Here is an 18,401-nt window from a genome sequence, read left to right as displayed (position 1 = left end):
GACGATCTTTTCGAGACAAAATGGAGAGGAAATTTTTTTGTCTCCAAATACAATTTGGGACGAAATTTGAGATTTTTTAGACAAAATCTTTTGTCTCAAAAAACCCAATCTCTTGTAGTGACAAGAGACATTTTCAAGCAACGTGAGATTCTAATACCAATACACTAGCTACTATTATAACAACCCCCCTAATCTCAAGGTGGAGTATGCAAAATCAACTCAAATTTGTTAACAAGATCAAGAAACCTCCCTGAAAGATGCGACTTGGTAATATCTGCAAGTTGATCAAGGGAAGTAACTAAAAAAAGTTGCAACGAGCCCTGAAGAAGACGATGATGGACAAAATGACAATCAATCTCAATATATTTTGTATGTTCATGAAAAAATCAATGCGAGCTATTTGAATAACGCTCCTATTGTCACATTAAACATGAGTGGCAGTAGAGATAGATACACCCATATCTTGTAGTAGCCATCACAACCCAAAGAGCTCAGATGTGGTGTCACCAATAGCATAATATTTTGCCTTAATGCTAGTACGCACGACTACAGTTTGTTTCTTACTACATCAAGAAATAAGAGATGTGCACCTAGTAAGAAATAATAACTAGTAATAGAACATCAATCTATGAGATTACTTGCCCAATCATCATCTATATAAGCAATTAACTGAAAGGGTGACTTGGAAGAGAAATGTAAACCATGAAACAATGTCCTCTTGAGGTATCAAAGAATACAAAGCACAACGAAGAAATCAAAGGGCATAAAAAGATAAATGTGTCATGGGGATGTCACCTAATAGGAGGGCATACCACCTAGCATCATTGAAATATGAGAAATCTTTCAATCTATTGTTGAAAAAATAAGGTCAAAAATAGGAAATCTCAAAGGTAGAATATATAAGAATATCAAATTGGATTCAAGGCTCAATTGTAACAATGATTTATTTAGAATGAATTTTGTCCCCTTTCAACATGTTATAGAGTTTAGACAAAAATTTTCATAGGATACAATGATGCCCTCAATCTCGTTGTTCCAAAAACTAGCACACTTTTTAGAACAACTCAAAACACCCTGAGAACTTCGAGATAGAGTGATCTTTATGGTCAATTCTTGTATGTTCATTCTCATTGAGTACATTGACCAGATTAGTTATAAGTCTATCCCAGGCTTATTGTGACTATATGATTTGAAATCCTTCATAATGGGCCAATGGCCATTATAGAACCCTCTTATTGTTGACATTAACTTGCATAATAATTTCAAATTTTAAAATGTTTGTTAATTATGATGAAGTCCAACAGCTTGAAACGCCTAGTTTTTTGTTACATAATAGATATAGAAAACACTTATAGTGCTTGCCACAATTTGATAGCATCTTTGAGTTTTATCTTCACATCAAAGATGCAACGTGAGTTTTGGTAAAGTTGGGTCATTAGTGTTCATCTCTTTTGTGCAAGCATTCAAGATATTTCTCCCAATTAATTTCAGATTATAGTCGAAACAATATTTTTTCCACAAGAGAGGAGCAAGTTCCATATATACTACCTTCTTTCCATAACAAGAGTATCAAATGATTGAGCATGTTGGTTCTCCAAAGAAGCTTGCATTAAGATTTAAAAAGAGGGCTAGAATGGTCGATCGGTTAATTTGTGAAGATGGTATAAGCTATATTGATGGAAAAGGAGCCGGACTAATTGGAGGTCTAGATCTATCCATGACCAAACATTCCCAAAGGCCATGCACAACCCATGATGTCACTCCCCTCGAGCCAATCTTCCACCCCAACCTTTGTGGCCATCATTTAGAAAGGCGCATGGATCTCTAAGTCTGCGTTTGGATGTTGAGTTGAGCTGAGTTGAGCTAAATTCTTTATGAATAGTTGTGAATTGAGTAGTTAGAGTGAGTTATGTGGGGCCCATTTAAAATAATTTTAGATGTGTTTTAATGCTAAGATGAGTTAAATACTATTAATGGGAAATTGAAAAAGGTTGTGGGTCCCACCTATAAAGATGTGTTGAGTTGAAAAATGTTATGAGTCTCACGTGTAAGGAGATTTTGAGTTGAGAGGAGTTTACTAATTTGAGAGTTGGGTGTTTATATGTTAAATTCAACTTAAAATTAGACCGAGGTTCTTGTGCCTTTTAAGATCCATTCTCCGGCTTGATTATAAACATTGCATTCATCTTTTGAAAACTGCACAGAGAGATTATCATCATAAAACTGACTAATGCTGAGTAGATTAGTTTTAAGACCACTAACAAATAAAACATTATTCAGAATACGTAATTTAGGTATTTCAATACTCCATTTCCCTTTTACAACGGCCTTGCTACCATCTCCAAAGGTCACGGTGCCTCCATTGGTTGGTTTAACCTTTTTGAATAATGTTTTATCTCCAGACATATGTCTCGAATAAGCGTTGTCCAAGTACCAAAGACAATCTTCCATTGATCTAAGTGTTGTGTGAGCAACAAGACACATAGCATCTTCCTTAATCACCCACTTTGCCTTGAGTTTTGACTTGTTCTTTTCATTTGAACCGCTTTGAATGATATTTTCTTTATTTTGAAAGCATAAATTTGCTAGTTCACCAAACTTGAGATTATGAAGTTGATTCATTGACTCATATCATCAACTTGATTATCTAGACTCTTTCATTTCCATTTTGAATTTCTTTCACCTTCAATTTTCTGCACTTGGTACAAGTTAAAACAATGTGGTCTTATATGACCAGCAACTATACAATTATGGCAAGTAGGAATAAATTTACCTTCATACTTACATTTCTTCATCATTTTTGTGGCAAATGTTCCATACAGATTTTTTGAATGAACTGACTTAGATACAACATGATTTTGAACATTTATACATTGATTTCCTTTAACAAAAAAAATATCTTTAGATGTAGTGGCAGCAGATGATGAGACTTGTTTTTCTTTCCTTTTGGAAGTCGTATATCCTAGGCCAGTTTTATCACTACTCAACTTCTGAAAACTCAACATTTCTTCTAATTTATGTGTTGCAGTCTTTTGTTTGCACTCCTGGAAATTTTTCAATTCTTTTTCTAGTGCAGCATTTTGATCTTTTAATTGTGATACTTCAACATCAGAAGTTTTTAATACCTTAGAGAGGTTATTTTTCTCATTCTCCAAAGCAAAAAGTTTATTGTACAGCTTCTTGTTGAGTTTCTTTATTTTGACAATTTCTTCACACAAATCATTGTATGCTTCTTGTACACTCAGTTCTTAGTCAGCATCAACAAGTGCTACATCTGAATCATTATTATCACTTTCACTTTCAAATTTTGTTAGTATAATCTTAGGAAAATTATTCACAACAGTAAAAAAGACAATAAAAGATTTTTATCATCCGATGATGAATTTGAACTTTCAAAATCTAAATTGTCACTAAGTGTGACATTCAATGCTTTTCTTTTACTTTTCTTGAAATTTGGACACTCAATTGTTATATGACCATAGCAGAACATTTATGACACTTCACTTTGTCCTTTTTCTGAACTTTTTCTTTATTCCAATTTTTAGACTCATTTTTCTTAGCAGAAAATTATTTTCCTCGTTTTTGTTTACCACTAGTCTTTTTATTAAACATAAATTTCCTGAACTTTCTTGCAATGAGAGCTATGTCCTCATCGTTCAGATTTTCTTTATCAGAAAAATCCTCACGATTTTCTTCATCAGAATAATCCTCACGATTTTCTTTTATAGTTTTTAAAGCAATAGACTTACATTTCCTTGCTTGAGGAAGTGAGGATTCATACGATTTTAAAGAACCAACCAGCTTTTTAACTCTTATTGCATCCAAATCTTTACTTTCCTCAATAGAAATCACTTTAGGCCGAAATCTTTCAGGTAGCGATCTCAAAATCTTCCTCACAACTCTTGAGTTTTTTACTTTTTCACCGAAATTAAACCTGAAATTTACAATGTCACTTAGTTTAACATAGAAATCATTAAAATTTTCATCTTCCAGCATTTTAATCTCTGCAAATTTTGAGATTAACAATTGTAATTTTGAGTTTTTCACAATTGATGTTCCCTCATGTGTAACCTCCAAGATGTCTCATGCTTCTTTAGCAATCTCGCACATGAAAATTCTCTTAAATTCTTCTGGAAATATAGCCATGAATATAGCATTCAGTCCCTTGCTATTCCAATTACAATTGCAAGTCTCATCTCTTGTCCAAGCATCAATATTTGCATCGGGTTTAGTCCATCCTCGTTCAACGAAGTACCATACTCGTTCATCCAACGATTTGAGGAAGGCTCTCATGCAAACTTTCCAATATGCATAATTTTCACCATTGAAGTGCGGCGGGACAACCAATGATTACATATTCTATAAAGGCACATATCACACTTAGATGAGTGAACCACACTCTGATGTCAATTGAAATTTCCAATGTACCCCTATGTATTCACGAGATTGTATACCAATTCACTTGAACAACTTGGTTAGATCTCAATCTTGTGACTATTTAAACAATCAAATACTTGAAATAAATAAATAAATTTGCATAACGCAACGATTGGTTACAAATGGAAACCCTTTAAAAAACTCCTCAAAGGTAAAACCCTACGGGGCAGGCAAACTCAGAAAATACAATTTTATTATTTGAAAATAAAATTAAAAATAAGTTCTCAATTACAAAACTTTTGTCAATTGACTCTCTTACTTGACCAGACAAACGACCTGTTTGTCTTCTACCGCAGTAGCAACCAGAACTTCTAGGGATCTTCAAATATTACATTTTCTCCTAGAACTCTAATGGCTTAAATCCAATCAATGATCATCCAAACTTAGAGCACGATCACACTCAATGAGAGATTAAAAATAAGATGAAAATTTTCAAATGAATTTTCTCTCTCAAGCACACGGAATACCCTCTCAATAATTCCTGGCTAAAAATCCTTAAAGAGTTATTAAACCAAATCCCTTTAAATATAAAGTATGGAAAGAGTTCCAGTTAGGGCTGAACAAAAAACCCGCAAACCCGACCCGACCAGTTTTTCCGAATTAGCCCAATTCGAAAACCCAACCCGTTTAAAGTTAAAATCGGAAACGGGTAATACTCGTTTCCCGATTTTAACTTATTTCCATTTCTGATTTCCAATTCATTTTCGATTTTACTCTCTCTCTCTCTCTCTCTCTCTCTCTCAAACCATCTCATTTTCATCTTCTTCTTCATATGCAGATCGTGGCATCATATCGGTAAAGGTGCGCACAAATCAATTTGCTTGAAATTTTTCTTCTGACTATCATTGGGTGTTTAGTAGTCAGCCACTTTCTCATTTAAGCATATAAGCGGTACCCAGTTTAGCTATTTGGTTTCTCTCAGTTGGGTTTGGCTCAGATCTTTATAACATATTGCAAAGAAATGGGGGATCTGAGCGATATGGTGAGTGATCAAGTCTTTCTTTTGCTGTATTCTGTGATATTAATCTTTAAACTCGTTGATCGGATTGATTTCATGCTCTATTGCAAGGATCGGAGTTTGAGGACATGAATACCAAAAACCCAAATGGGGTTTCATCCGAAGAAAGCCACAAGAACACCAGTGCCGATTGTGGCACCTCCAAGACCCCTCTATGGCGAGGTGGAAAGCTAAGATTTGACTTTCATGATGAGTCTCAAATATTTTGGAATATTTAAACAAATATATATTTGTTGGAGCTATGCAACATCGACTCAGAGATTTGAAAGGTATTTTGGGAGTTTTGTGTAAAACTATTTTCTATGGAGAATCGAAGGACATCCGAAAGCAATGTTCAATGTCTTTTTTTTTCTTCTGTGTTTTTTTTGGATTTTCTCTTCTTGGTTTTTTTTCTATGTTTTTTTTCTGTGTTTTTCTCCTATGTTTTTCTTCTGAGTTTTTCCATCCAATTTTTTCTTTTGTGTTTTTCTCTTGGAATATTCCATCCGACTTCAATATTAAGATGATTATCGTGTGGGTTTGATTGTGATATGAATCTGTGATTTGGAACTGGATTTGAAACTGGGTTATTGGAAGAAATCTCCCCAAAAACAAAAACAAAAATTTGGGTAATCGGTTAATGGGCAATGGGTTAACGGGTAATTGATATGAGAAAGGTTCGAGTCGGGTCGGAAATTTGGTTTTTCGGTCCAGGTCGGGTCAGTGAACAATCCTAGTTCCAATTGAGGTAGGACTCTACTAATGGATCAAGTCTATCGTGAAAACGTCTCCTGACGGGTTGCTGACATTTCGTGATAACTCTTCAATGCAGCTACTAATTTTAGTTCAATCTTCTATTCTGGATAAGTGCAGATCCTTATGAATAGGGGTGTAACTGGTCCAGTCCAGTCCGGTTTTAGATAAAATTTAGGATCGAACCGGTATGTACCGATTTTACATTTTGCAAAACCGATTACGTCCCGATTACCCTCCTAAATCGATATCTCCAATTTTACAGATTTCCGGTCCGGTTTTCTGGTTTTTTTTAAAATGTAAAAATATATAATAAAGTGTTACCTCTTATAATAAAATGTTATTAATAATTTAATATATATTTTTTATGTTTAAAGCATATGATCAATTCAATTTTCATCTTTAAGATTAAACTTTTATTTTATAAATTATAATAATATTATCGTATATATAATTATATTAATAACATATAATCAAACAAATTACAAATGTTCATATTTAAGATTAACATTTCATGTTATAATTTATAAATTATAATATGAAATTATTTCATATATGATATATAATTATATATATTATATATAAAAATTTAATATATAATTATATATTATATATAAAACTTATATATATAATATTTTGTATAATATATAAAATTAATTTTTATATATTTTTTTTTCAACCGGTCCGGTTCTGTCCGGTCCGGTCAGGTCTCGGAAACTACGGAACCGAAACTAGACCGATTCCAGCCGGTTTTCAAAATATAGGAACCGGTTCCGGACTGGACTGGTTCAAAGGTCTGGTCCGGTTGTCCGGTTTACCGGTTTAAATTTACACCCCTATTTATGAACTCGATTTTCACATAACTGACTTATCTAAACAAACTCTAAAACTTCTAATTAAACTTAATATTGTTATAAATAAAGTCAATAAATATTTTACATTCATCCACAATTACAAAAATAATGATAAAATAAACCTTATTATTTTAGTCACCTAGTCCTAACTAAATTCTTGCATTTACAATCAACATGCACAAATCATTTTGGCAATGAATATAAAAGTATCGTGAATGAGATTTCATATTACTTGAGAGAAAAAAGCTCTTGATGATTATACTAATTATAAGAAACTCCAGATCTAACATTAAGTAGTCATTTTCAAGTATATACTCATATGGTGTAGACTTTAATTTTTATTGTTCTGACTGTGTCAAGTGGAAGGACCATCGCTCACTACTCATGGGATAACAAGCTAATTTTTCTCAAAAGCTCACATCGGCAATAAGGTTTGGCACCTTGATGTTAGCTCTTTTGCCACTTAAGTTTGTAGTATGTTCCAAGGTTTGACTGCTTATGCATTAAATAAATGTGTGAGTTGGGTTCAGACATCGTGAGAAAGTTCGGTCTATATTGGGTTCATGCCTACAATAAACATTGGGATAGATAAATTCGTAACTATTGAACGAGTATAAGTCCACAAAACCAATCCTATTCAAAAGTGTAAAAATTGTGTTAAATCATATATAAATATATATTCATATAATACATTAAATTTTTTTTACAATAAAAATAATTTTATAATTTAATATATAAATTATATCTTTTTTTAAATTCAATTTTATGAAATTTTTTTCTGACAAAAACATTTTTCTTTTAAATTTTTTTAATCGAAGCGGCGTTGGTATTATACATCCGTATATGATTTGAAGCCCACCGGCCCCACTCACTGAGCTAGTCCTGTCTATATGCCGAAACGTCATCAAATTGAGAAGTTTCTAGATTCTCAATCCAACAACTCATACACATACGTGTGTGGTTTAACTTTCAGAACTGAGCCCGTACTCCCTGTGGGATAACCCCAAGAAAAGCCAGCCAGCCAGCCAGCCATCACCACCAAGCACATTTTCGCCACCACTGTTTCCAAAAGTTGTCAATCACAAACTCACAAGGCACGGAAGGGGATATTTTAGAGGTCGAAGCTTGTTTCAACCATGCATTTGGACTGATTATACAATGCAAGATCAATGTGTGGACAAGAACACCCTCTCACTCTGCACTCCATGAAATATGGGGTCCAAAAGAGAGGCCATCAAAGCTTTTACGTATGCAAAACAAGTCATATCAGTTTTCCAACCTTCTTTATTTTCCAAACTGATAAAAGAATTAACAATAAGATAAAAAAATAAAATAAAATAATGTTAGGCTGCCATCCAGCAGTTAGGCGTGCTGTTTAGACAAAATTTATTTTTTTATTTTATTATTTTTTAACATCTGTAAATATTTTTTTAAAAAAATATCAATACATTAATAATCACTTCTTTAATAAAAAAATTAAATAAATAAGTGGTCAAAATAAGAGAATAAAATAAGAGGGTAAAGTATATTAAAAAATAAATAAAAATAAAAAGCCTTTTTTATGTTTTAACTCTAGACCTAAAAAGCGTACATTGACTTGCTAACCACCCACCCACCCTGCAACAGATGGCTCATAACAATTCCTGGATTGCCATCAAAGCTTGGAGTTGAAGGGCTTTGATAATGTTTCGACTTTTGGCATTTGGTGAAATTTAGTGGCCTCACAAAATTCTCCATTCTCCTCAATGGGTAAAAGGACCCTTTAGCACAATCAAGCAGATCTTAGTCGATAATGTTCCAATACGAGCAAAATCCTTGAGGCTAAAAGGCTAAGTTTCATGTGCAATGGCATTCGGGTCATTATTGTAGAATTGTAGGACATAAAGTCGCCTTCATGGCCTCCATGTGTGATATATCTGGCCAAAGAAAGAAAAAAAAACGTAATAATTTCATGTGAAATAATATTTAACATTTGTCTATGTTCCTATAAAAGGCTGTTTTCCTCCAACTTCTAGGCCATGCCATATTGAGTTTCTAAGAATGTGCCAAGGTCAAGAGGAAGGAAAGTTTGGTGGTCTCTGCCGGCTGCCGATCCCCGGAGAGGCTGCTTTGCGTGGTGCCTCGACCGGTTCGATCATGTCTTGCGAGCTCTGCGGTGCGAGGGCTTCACTGTATTGCCAAGCAGATGATGCTTTTTTATGCAGAAACTGTGACAAATGGGTTCATGGGGCTAACTTCTTAGCCCTCAGACATATCAGGTGCTTTCTCTGCAACACATGCCAAAAGCTTACACAACGATATCTTCTTGGAGCTTCGGTCGAGGTGGTGCTTCCATCAATAAGGAGTTGGATGGAGAGAAGCCATTGTAATTCGGGTATTGAGAAAGAGTGTTCTGGGAAGCTTAAAAGGCCTGTTCTGTGGCTCTGATTTTCACTTTTTTTATTTTTGTCTCAGTTCAGAATTTAACTCTAATGTTGTCCTTGTATTCTCTAATGGCATAGAGGATATGTGTCTTTGATGTATGGAGTGAATTTCATCAATCCTTTTATTATCTGCAACAAATATGTACAAATCTAAGCTAATGGTATTTTGAATCAGAAGGGATATGTAACCCATTATCATTTATCATCTATTTCAAAGACTGATACAAATTTGTGACTCATAAAACAACGATGACCCATGATTATGATTTTGGGAAAGAAAATATCAAGACCATACTTTACAAATTCTAGAAAATCTTTAAAAATGCAGAATCTAGGAACGAACATGAAGAAGCATATCCGAATGTCCACCTGCTCCACAATCAGTTTAACACAAAAAACCAGCATATTTTATGGCTTCCTCACAACAGATGGGAGATTGAAATTGTTTTTCATTCAAAGAACTCCTAACCCCGATCTCAAGCCATCTATTCTGATTATAATTTTTTATAAACTCATCACATATTTTATCTGTTTTGTTCTCAATGCAATAGGACACAGAGATGAACCATTCGATGTAAAAAGAGATATCCCAACATACCCTTGACAACACAAAAAACCGTGGACACTGCACATCCAAAATGCTATAAATGAGGTTGGTAGCAATTAGAGACAAAAATGGTACTCAGTAGAAGGGTGAGATCTGGAGTGAGCAATACTGTTGGAGAGTACATCCAAATTGCTCAACATTATAATGTCGTTCGGTGTCTTCTCATTTCTAACCGTAAAAAGAGAGTGGCATTCTTAATGGAATAGGGTGCGGAAAGATTGAATAAAAGTTACTCTAATGAAGATATTGTTCAATTTGAAAAGATAATATATATATATATATATATATATATATATTTAAATATCCATGCACGTGAGATTCACACTGACTGGAAATCTCGTAGGGACAGCATTAAATGTTGTGAGATTACATGTCTCTCTGTATTGGAGTATTTAACTTTGGGCAAATATTTAAAGAGGATTTGTAACCGGTGTGATTCTAAACTGATTAAATATATAATGCAACAAAGATAACAGAAACGAATTAAGCAAAAACAAGAGGAGGGTCTACATTATGCTACGCAAAAGGTAGTGAACTAAAGGTTTCACATGATTATTCTTTGTCATTTTGTATCTTCCAACTGAGTATCTGTTGTCTTTGCCAGAACATAAACAAAAGAATAAGAGACTGATCAGTGAAGTTGTAAATGATTGTTTACATTTTGAGTTCCATTGATAAATTAAGCATCAAGAAAGCACCCATGCATCATCTTGATGATGTAGTAGCCAGTTGTAATGCAATTGAAGTTCAAACTACCATTATGTATGAGGTTGTTTGCAAAACTTACTGTATAAATAGGTGGGGTAGAATGAAGATTCGAGAGATGCAACTTTCAAATTTATTCTAAGGGGCAACCAGTGCTGAAGATGTGTCCTCATTCGCATGAAATCTGGCCATGAAAGGAGAAAGTTGAAGATAATGCTAAAAATGGGTGTATTCTAAAATTTATTTGTTTTTATTTTTAATAGGCGATTTCACATAAAGGAACACAAAGTACTAGATTCAACATAGGATCTGCAGAGAGAGGGGGGAAATGACCTTAGGAAGATGAAGGTTCGGTCGAGCATGGACTATCCTGCTCTAAAATCAAGAAAGAACAAACAGGCCAGAAGATGTAAGGAAAAGAAACAAAGTCTAAAGGATAATTGGAAAGAACAAGATTGTAGTATATCATATGTTGGAGCAAACAGAACGTGAACAGCATGTGATTAATTTGAATAATAAAAACTAGTGAAGATATGATATGATATATATATATATATATATTATGTAAGGGAAAAAACTGTAAGATTTATCCTCTTTCTAAATTCAAAAGACAGATTTTTCTTTACAGGTACAGTACTGAGTTGAGCACCTATTATCATTATGGGATAAATCATCTCTTAAGCAGATAAAAGTGCCTACATATCATTCTCAGAGATGGAACAATATAATTTGCCATCAAGACTACCTCACTCCAAGCAGGCATTGTATTGGCAGACAAGGAATAGAAATTATAGATGATTTGGCTCAGAAGTTCCTCATAACAAGAGGGTCATAATCATATGCCTCACCTGCTTTCACAAATCTTCCTTTCACACGCTTTCTAGTATCAGCTCTGGCTTTACGTGAGGCATATCTTATTTGTTTACCAAATCTATCCAGAAAAAAAACAAATACGTTGAATTTAAGTAGAATTAATAAGATCTCTATGAAGTAATAGGTATGTAGAAGGCAGGCCTCAGTGAATAAACAAACAACTACCAGTCAATTCAACCAAATGGTAAAATGAGACCATTTATAAATGACTTTATTCTGTTACATGAGGATAAGCTAAAGCATTTTCTTCTTTACATAAATATGCTTTAAAATCATTATTCTCTTTGAGCTTTCCAGAAAAAATATATAAAATATCCAAACACAAATATTTAGTTTCTTTCATAATTGAAGTTAAATTTTTGCCATGTGAATCACATATATGTGCCAAATGCAGTTGCATTCTATTTGAAGAATAATACCCCATTATGAAGAAGATTAAGGATAATGATTAAGTTTAATTGAAATCAAGAAGCAATATCACTTACTAGGAAATGTTTGTACTTTGAACTACAAAGGGGTATCAGCAACCACATTTATCTCTTCTGTTTTTCTAAATATATCAGGATCAAGACTGAAATGAATACCAAGATAATCTAGATTTTTTGGACCAAAGATTTGGAGCACTTGAAAGTTAAAAAGTAGTAAAGATGACTTCCAAGAACATGTGGAAACAAAAGTATGCATAAATCAAGATTATTTAGATATCAAATCAACAAAATGATGCATATATCAAGATTGAATGAAATATACATTAATTCAGAGCTGAGACACATACGTTCGACTTTTCTTTTTTTCATTATATCTCATCTTAGCTTTATCCCTTGCTTTTGATGCCCAAGGTGATTCAACTGTTAGAAATGCTGGTGATAGTCCACAATCTTGATGATCAGCTGCACTACTTTCACCGGTGATGTTGGATAATGACAGTGATATGCTCGAATGAACTTGCCCTGTAGGAAACCCCAGATTGATGTTCCCAGCACACGTATGATTCAGAGGTAAGTAATCTGTGCCACCATTCAAGGCCTGCATCATGCTATTTGACCCACCAACATGAGAAGTTTTAAAGGCCACACAATCTTGTTGGCCAGATGAAGATGCCTAATAAGGTACACAAGGACAAGTCTGTCACATATAGAATATTCCTAAAAACATAGGTAAACACAAACAAAAGATCATGCCTGTTGTGTCAAAGCGGAAAAATGAATAGTTTAATGTGATGGCAAAGCTTAAAAGCTATTTTGATGTAATAGGCTTATTAACAAAGGAATTGAATTTTATAAATTCCTGGAAATGAATTTCTTCGATTCAATTATTGAGGAAATTTCATTTTGCACTCCCCTAAACTACCATCCTTTTCTCATATTACATCCCAAACAACCAAATGCCTTTCAATTTGAGTTTTGCTACTTTCAAGCTTGATGTATCAACACATCACTTGTTATGGGACCCATTGTAGTTAAAAGTTAAAACACCAATACTTATTCATTATTGGAACCCATTGAAGTGGTATGTTGGGTGTGTCGAAGAGGCTTGAAAATGGTTTCAATTTAAATTCCAAACTACCATATTTTTCAATTTTCACCTCATATTTCCTATAATGCCCTTCCTAAAATTTTAAAACAATACAAAAATTAATAAAAAAAAGGCAACACAGTACCACAGGTCATCCTATTTTTCTTTTTTATTATTATTTTTTTATTACATTAGTTGCTTATTTTTATTTTTGTTACTAAATAATAGTTTATTTTTAAATTTTTTCTTTCTTTTTATTATTATACTTTTTATTTATTATTTAGTTCTTACTATTTTTATTATTTATCAGTAATATTAATTTATTTCTAATATTGTATTTTTGAATAATGATATTTATAACAACACCAAGGTAACATTCATGTAACACCATTGATGTGACAGGCATGAGACATTAGGGGTGTAAATTCAAACCGGGACCGGACCGGTTTTACTGGTTTTGAACCGAGAATGTGAAAACCGGCCGGTTCCGGTTTTAGGATTTTTTGGACCGGACCGGTTGATAAAAAATAATATTTGTATTATTGTATATATAAGTTTTATACAAAATATTATATATATATATATATTAATATATATAAGTTTTATATATTATGTATAATTATAAATTTTTATGTGAAATTTTTATATATAATATATATAATTATATATATTCATCTATGAAATAATTTCTTATTATAATTTATAAATTATTACATAAAATGTTAATACTAAATCACTAAAAGTTTATAACTAATACTAATAGTCTAATATAGACTAATGACTATAGTTATACTTATAATTAATACTACAAGTTTTTACTAAAAGTTTATAACTAATACTAATATTAAATATATAGTTTATAACTAATACTAATATATAACTTATAACTATACCAATAGTCTAATATTAATACTATTATATAGTCTAATATATTAATAAAAGTTTAAAACAGATTTTTTTAAATTAGTTTTTTTTTTTTTTTTTATAAACAAATTTTTAATGACAAATTGTGAAACTTATATTTTTAAAAAACCGGAAAACCAGACCGGACTGGACAGGAAACCGGTAAAACCGGAAGTACCGGTTTATGAGGGTAACCGGTGCGTAATCGGTTTTGAAAAATACCAAAACGGTTCATACCAGTTCGGTCCTAGATTTTGTTCAAAACAGGACCGGACCAGACCGGACCGGTTACACCCCTATGAGACATGTATTGGAGGTTACCATTTAATTTTTTAATTTGAAATTTCTTATGGCTAATATAGGCCTGCCACAAGGTGTTACATGGATGTTTCACTGATGATGTTACAAGTTGCATTATTCTTTTATTCTAACTTGAGGATAATTACATAATTTTTCGATTTGCAATAAGGCCATTTTCGAAAATTTACTCGAAAATCTATGGTTTCAATATGCGGGGGTGCAAATTGAAAAAATGTAGTAGTTTGACACGCGAGTTGTTAGCTTTAGTAGTTTGAGGTGCAATTTAAAAAAGAAAATAGCAGCAGTTTAGGAGGGAAAAATGAAATTTCTCCCTAGATGATTAGAAAAACTACAAAGAAAGGTGTTTTTTAAATGGATTTGAAATGCTAAATCACCTGGATTTTTTATTTTGTCGTGTGCTATGCAAGTTGAAGAAGAGAGAAGCTATTTTTTTCTTATGTCAGCAGTACATCATATACCTATAAGCAAATGTGTCATGTGCTCCGTGCAAACAAAATGATTTAGATAATAATGGGTGCACATCCAAATGATATATCTCCATGAATTTTTTGAAGATTAGACAACCGAATTAATGAGAAGAAAAGTAGAAAGAGAGAAAAAAAAAAGGGATGATTCAGAAGAAAAAGACTATAAACTTCAAGTGCAGATGTAACCTCCAAAGCACTCTCAATAGGACCATTAGATTCAGTGACGGATAAGTTTTTCTCCGTTGACAGGCATTCCATTCCTCCATCCTTGAACTGGTATCCGGCAAGAGCTTGTGGACAGCCAACTATCTCACCATTTTTTAAGGTTAATGGAACATCAACACTGTTGAGACCTTCACAAAGATCATCACAATCATGAATTCCAAGATCCTTGAAATTGGAAGCATCCTGAAGCACATAAAGGAAATAAATGCATGACTAAGAGTTACCAAAGGTAAAGTCACTTGACAAGGAAGCGACGAGAATAGGTAAGTATTTCTAACTTCTTTAAATCTCAACGAGTATGTCAAAAAGGTTAGCATGTATATTTTAAGGAAAATGCTAGGGTGACTCCCAAATGTGTCCACCAAATGCCCCCACTCATATATTTTAATTTTTTTTTATTTTTTCTTAATGGCTAAGGAAGTGACTATAAGTGAATTTATATATTATTTTTTTTCTTAATGATTAAGGATGTTTAAAAAATAAAATAAAAAAATCATTTGCAACTAGTGTGCATATTTGGGTGCACATTTGGGGTGCACCCTTTGTCCATATTCTAAATACATTAAAGACACTTAGAAACTAGTAAAAAATGCAATATATTAAACTCTTAGCATATAATTACTTCACTAAGATCAAAACCAAAAACCAGGAAGGAAAAAAGCTACCTTTGGCAAACTCAATTCTTCAGGGAAGAAAGGAGTCTGATCTCTGCAGAATGGCATGCAATTTGCATTTGGTGGAATCACAGATGACAACCCCATCCAAGGATCAAGCTTAGAGCAAGGTTCTAGTTCATTCGGCTTGCTTGCTACCAACCCAAATGGCCCCTCATTATCTCTTAGGTCCAAACAGTCACTGATGCAATTCTCATCAATAGGTAGCGCACTCACACACTCCCAAGCAGTATCAAAAGCACTCGAAAGAGGCATATCAAGGAGTGAAGGCCAAATCCTTGACAAGTCTGCCAAAGATGGACAACCTGTGTAACAGTTCAATGGCTGACGCCGATGCCCCAACCTTGAACACTCATTGCCATTCCAGTCGCAGCCTTCACAAAGAGACATTTTATCATCCATGCATCGCACAATTGCAGGTTGGGAGTAGCACTTTTCACATAAAAGGGAACGCATGTGCCTACGGGACAAGGAATTGGCTGAATGTACACACCCATCACAGGGAAAGCAAAGGCAAGCCAAATCTGATTTGCAATACACCAATGCCCTCGCCACCCCGCAAAACTCGCATAGAGGCTCCATACTTCCCTCCTCTAACCCAATCGAAAGTATGTATTCCTTCTAACTAAACCAACTGAATAAGTGCTCATAGCAGGAATTCGGCGCCTTTCTTATTTCAACATCCCAGAAAGCAAACCATCATCACAAACTAACAAAAACCCATCAAAATATCGCTCCCACCATTATATGACTAATTTCAATTGCATTTTTAAATTACCAGATAATCCATTCCACCATTGCATCAGTATTCCAAAATTTCCGATGGCATTTTCTAGTATACACGAAAATGAGATCATTAAAGGGAAAGAAAAATGTGAAACTCGTATGGGTGAAAAGCACTGACCATTTAAAAAATTCCGAAATCCCACAAAAAGATTTGGTGAAGCATAATCAGCCAGGATCAAGAAACATAGAATCCATTAATGGGGAGCAAGGGAAGGTTCAAAAACCATATCGATTATTTTAGTATAAGAGAGGGTGTGGAAGAAACAAACACTAATCTCGACGCTATACCGATACGTCGGGCTCTTTGAGACACTGTCTGAGGTAGCTCAGTAGGCTATTTATAAACGTTTTTCCTAGGCTTTCTGGACGTTCGACACGTGGCAAGATGTGGACACGGTAAAGTGATAGTATGGTGACGTGGTAACTCCGTTACGAGGACATGCTATGGCCAGCCTTTTTAGTCGGACTGCGGAGAAGAAATGCAAAAGATGTGAATAAGGTAAAGGTAAAGGAGCATACATGTAATTTAGAAAATATGAGTGCTCTATACATAAATTATTTAAAAATATTTTAATATTGATATAATTTAATATAATATATTAGATATACTTTATAATAAAAAAAAAATTTACTATAGATTATATTAAACCATATCAGCATGTTGACTTTTCTTGTATAAGATTTCTATATAAACTAAACATTTCTATTTACAAAATCATTACATATGTTACTTCATTTTAGAATTGCTAAATTTATAAATAAATTTAATAATTTAGTTAAAATATTTTTATAAAAATAAATTTACAAATTAATATGACTCAGTGTAAAAAGTGAGATCTATTTTACAACCCCACATATCACATCACAACATATTATTATGTAATTTTAATTTTATAAAATTTCTTTATAAATCGAGTATTTCATTTCTTATTCTAGTTTTGGTAATCTTCAATAATGCAAGTTAGTTTGTAGTATTTTAAATGACTTTTCATTTGTGTAATTGACTTGAAATATTGATTGTATTCTCTACAAAAAAATAATACATATTGTTACAAAAAAATAATATATATCTAGGATGTTTCTTTTGTTTCTAAAAAGAAAGAAATATATAAAAAAAATGTAAATAAAATAAATAAATAAGAACGTCTAAAGTATTAAAATAAGTTCAATGTTCATCATTTAATATTTTATTAAAATCTTTTTCATTTATTTCATTTTCTTTAGAAGCAAGAGAAACTTCCTGGATATATATATATATATTTTCTTTTTCTTTTTCACTAAAAAGAAAAAGTTTTATAATTTAAAATATTCATTGCATTCTTAAAAAAAAAGCAATACATATATCATTACAAAAAATTAAAATATATCTAAAATGTTTCTCTTTTAAAAAAAAAAAAAAAGAAATAGATAAAAGGATGTAAATAAAAGAAGAACGTTCGAAATATTAAAACAATTTTTACGAAATTTTTCAAAACATTCTTCATCTATCTCTTCTTTTTTTAACAACAACAAAAACTTCATCGATATATTTTGTTTTTTCGTTACCATAAGTTTTGTTTATTTGCAAATAATGCAATAAATTTTTCAAATAATAGAACTTTTATTTATTTTTTTATTGTATGAAAAAGAATTTACTAAGAATTAAATAACATAAAAAAACTTATGGATGGTTAAAATTTGTAAAAAAATGGAGACAATTTCCCTTGCCTGTTAACTTTTGATAGAAGTTTGCATTTGTTTTTATTTTTAATTCTGATGTATTGGCAAACATTTTTTCATTAAAAAAAAATGTACTTATAGTTTGAAATATTTATTACATTTCCCAAGAAAAAAAATATTTATTGTAACAACAAATCTAAAA

General features: G+C 32.5%; 2 protein-coding genes across 5 annotated transcripts; one reads left to right on the top strand and one right to left on the bottom strand.

The window, feature by feature from the left end:
• The first annotated feature begins 9,081 nt into the window (after positions 1-9,081).
• Positions 9,082-9,468, top strand: LOC121253371 (B-box domain protein 30-like). The gene has a single exon (XM_041153394.1). The coding sequence runs from the start codon at positions 9,082-9,084 to the stop codon at positions 9,466-9,468; it is 387 nt and encodes a 128-aa protein (XP_041009328.1).
• Positions 9,469-10,427: 959 nt separating this feature from the next.
• Positions 10,428-16,937, bottom strand: LOC121252902 (putative zinc finger protein CONSTANS-LIKE 11). Of its 4 annotated transcripts, none has more exons than XM_041152736.1 (7): positions 16,659-16,936; positions 15,746-16,586; positions 15,042-15,263; positions 12,425-12,750; positions 11,625-11,707; positions 10,859-10,960; positions 10,428-10,666 (listed from the first exon to the last, which is right to left on the bottom strand). In XM_041152736.1, exons 2-7 carry the CDS (start codon positions 16,334-16,336, stop codon positions 10,578-10,580), a joined length of 1,413 nt encoding a protein of 470 aa, XP_041008670.1. In that variant the 5' UTR covers positions 16,337-16,586; positions 16,659-16,936; the 3' UTR covers positions 10,428-10,577. The 4 variants fall into 4 exon arrangements, 3 of the variants coding, with proteins under 3 accessions (XP_041008670.1, XP_041008671.1, XP_041008673.1); XR_005938299.1 differs by adding an exon at positions 11,111-11,151 and having other exon boundaries at positions 10,637-10,666; positions 10,859-10,962; positions 15,746-16,930; XM_041152737.1 differs by having other exon boundaries at positions 10,428-10,659; positions 15,746-16,937.
• Between the last annotated feature and the right edge of the window lie 1,464 nt (positions 16,938-18,401).

Source organism: Juglans microcarpa x Juglans regia, chromosome 2S (assembly GCF_004785595.1).
Source record: "Juglans microcarpa x Juglans regia isolate MS1-56 chromosome 2S, Jm3101_v1.0, whole genome shotgun sequence".
NCBI classification, from domain to species: Eukaryota; Viridiplantae; Streptophyta; class Magnoliopsida; order Fagales; family Juglandaceae; genus Juglans; species Juglans microcarpa x Juglans regia.
This window is presented reverse-complemented; position numbering and strand designations above follow the sequence as displayed.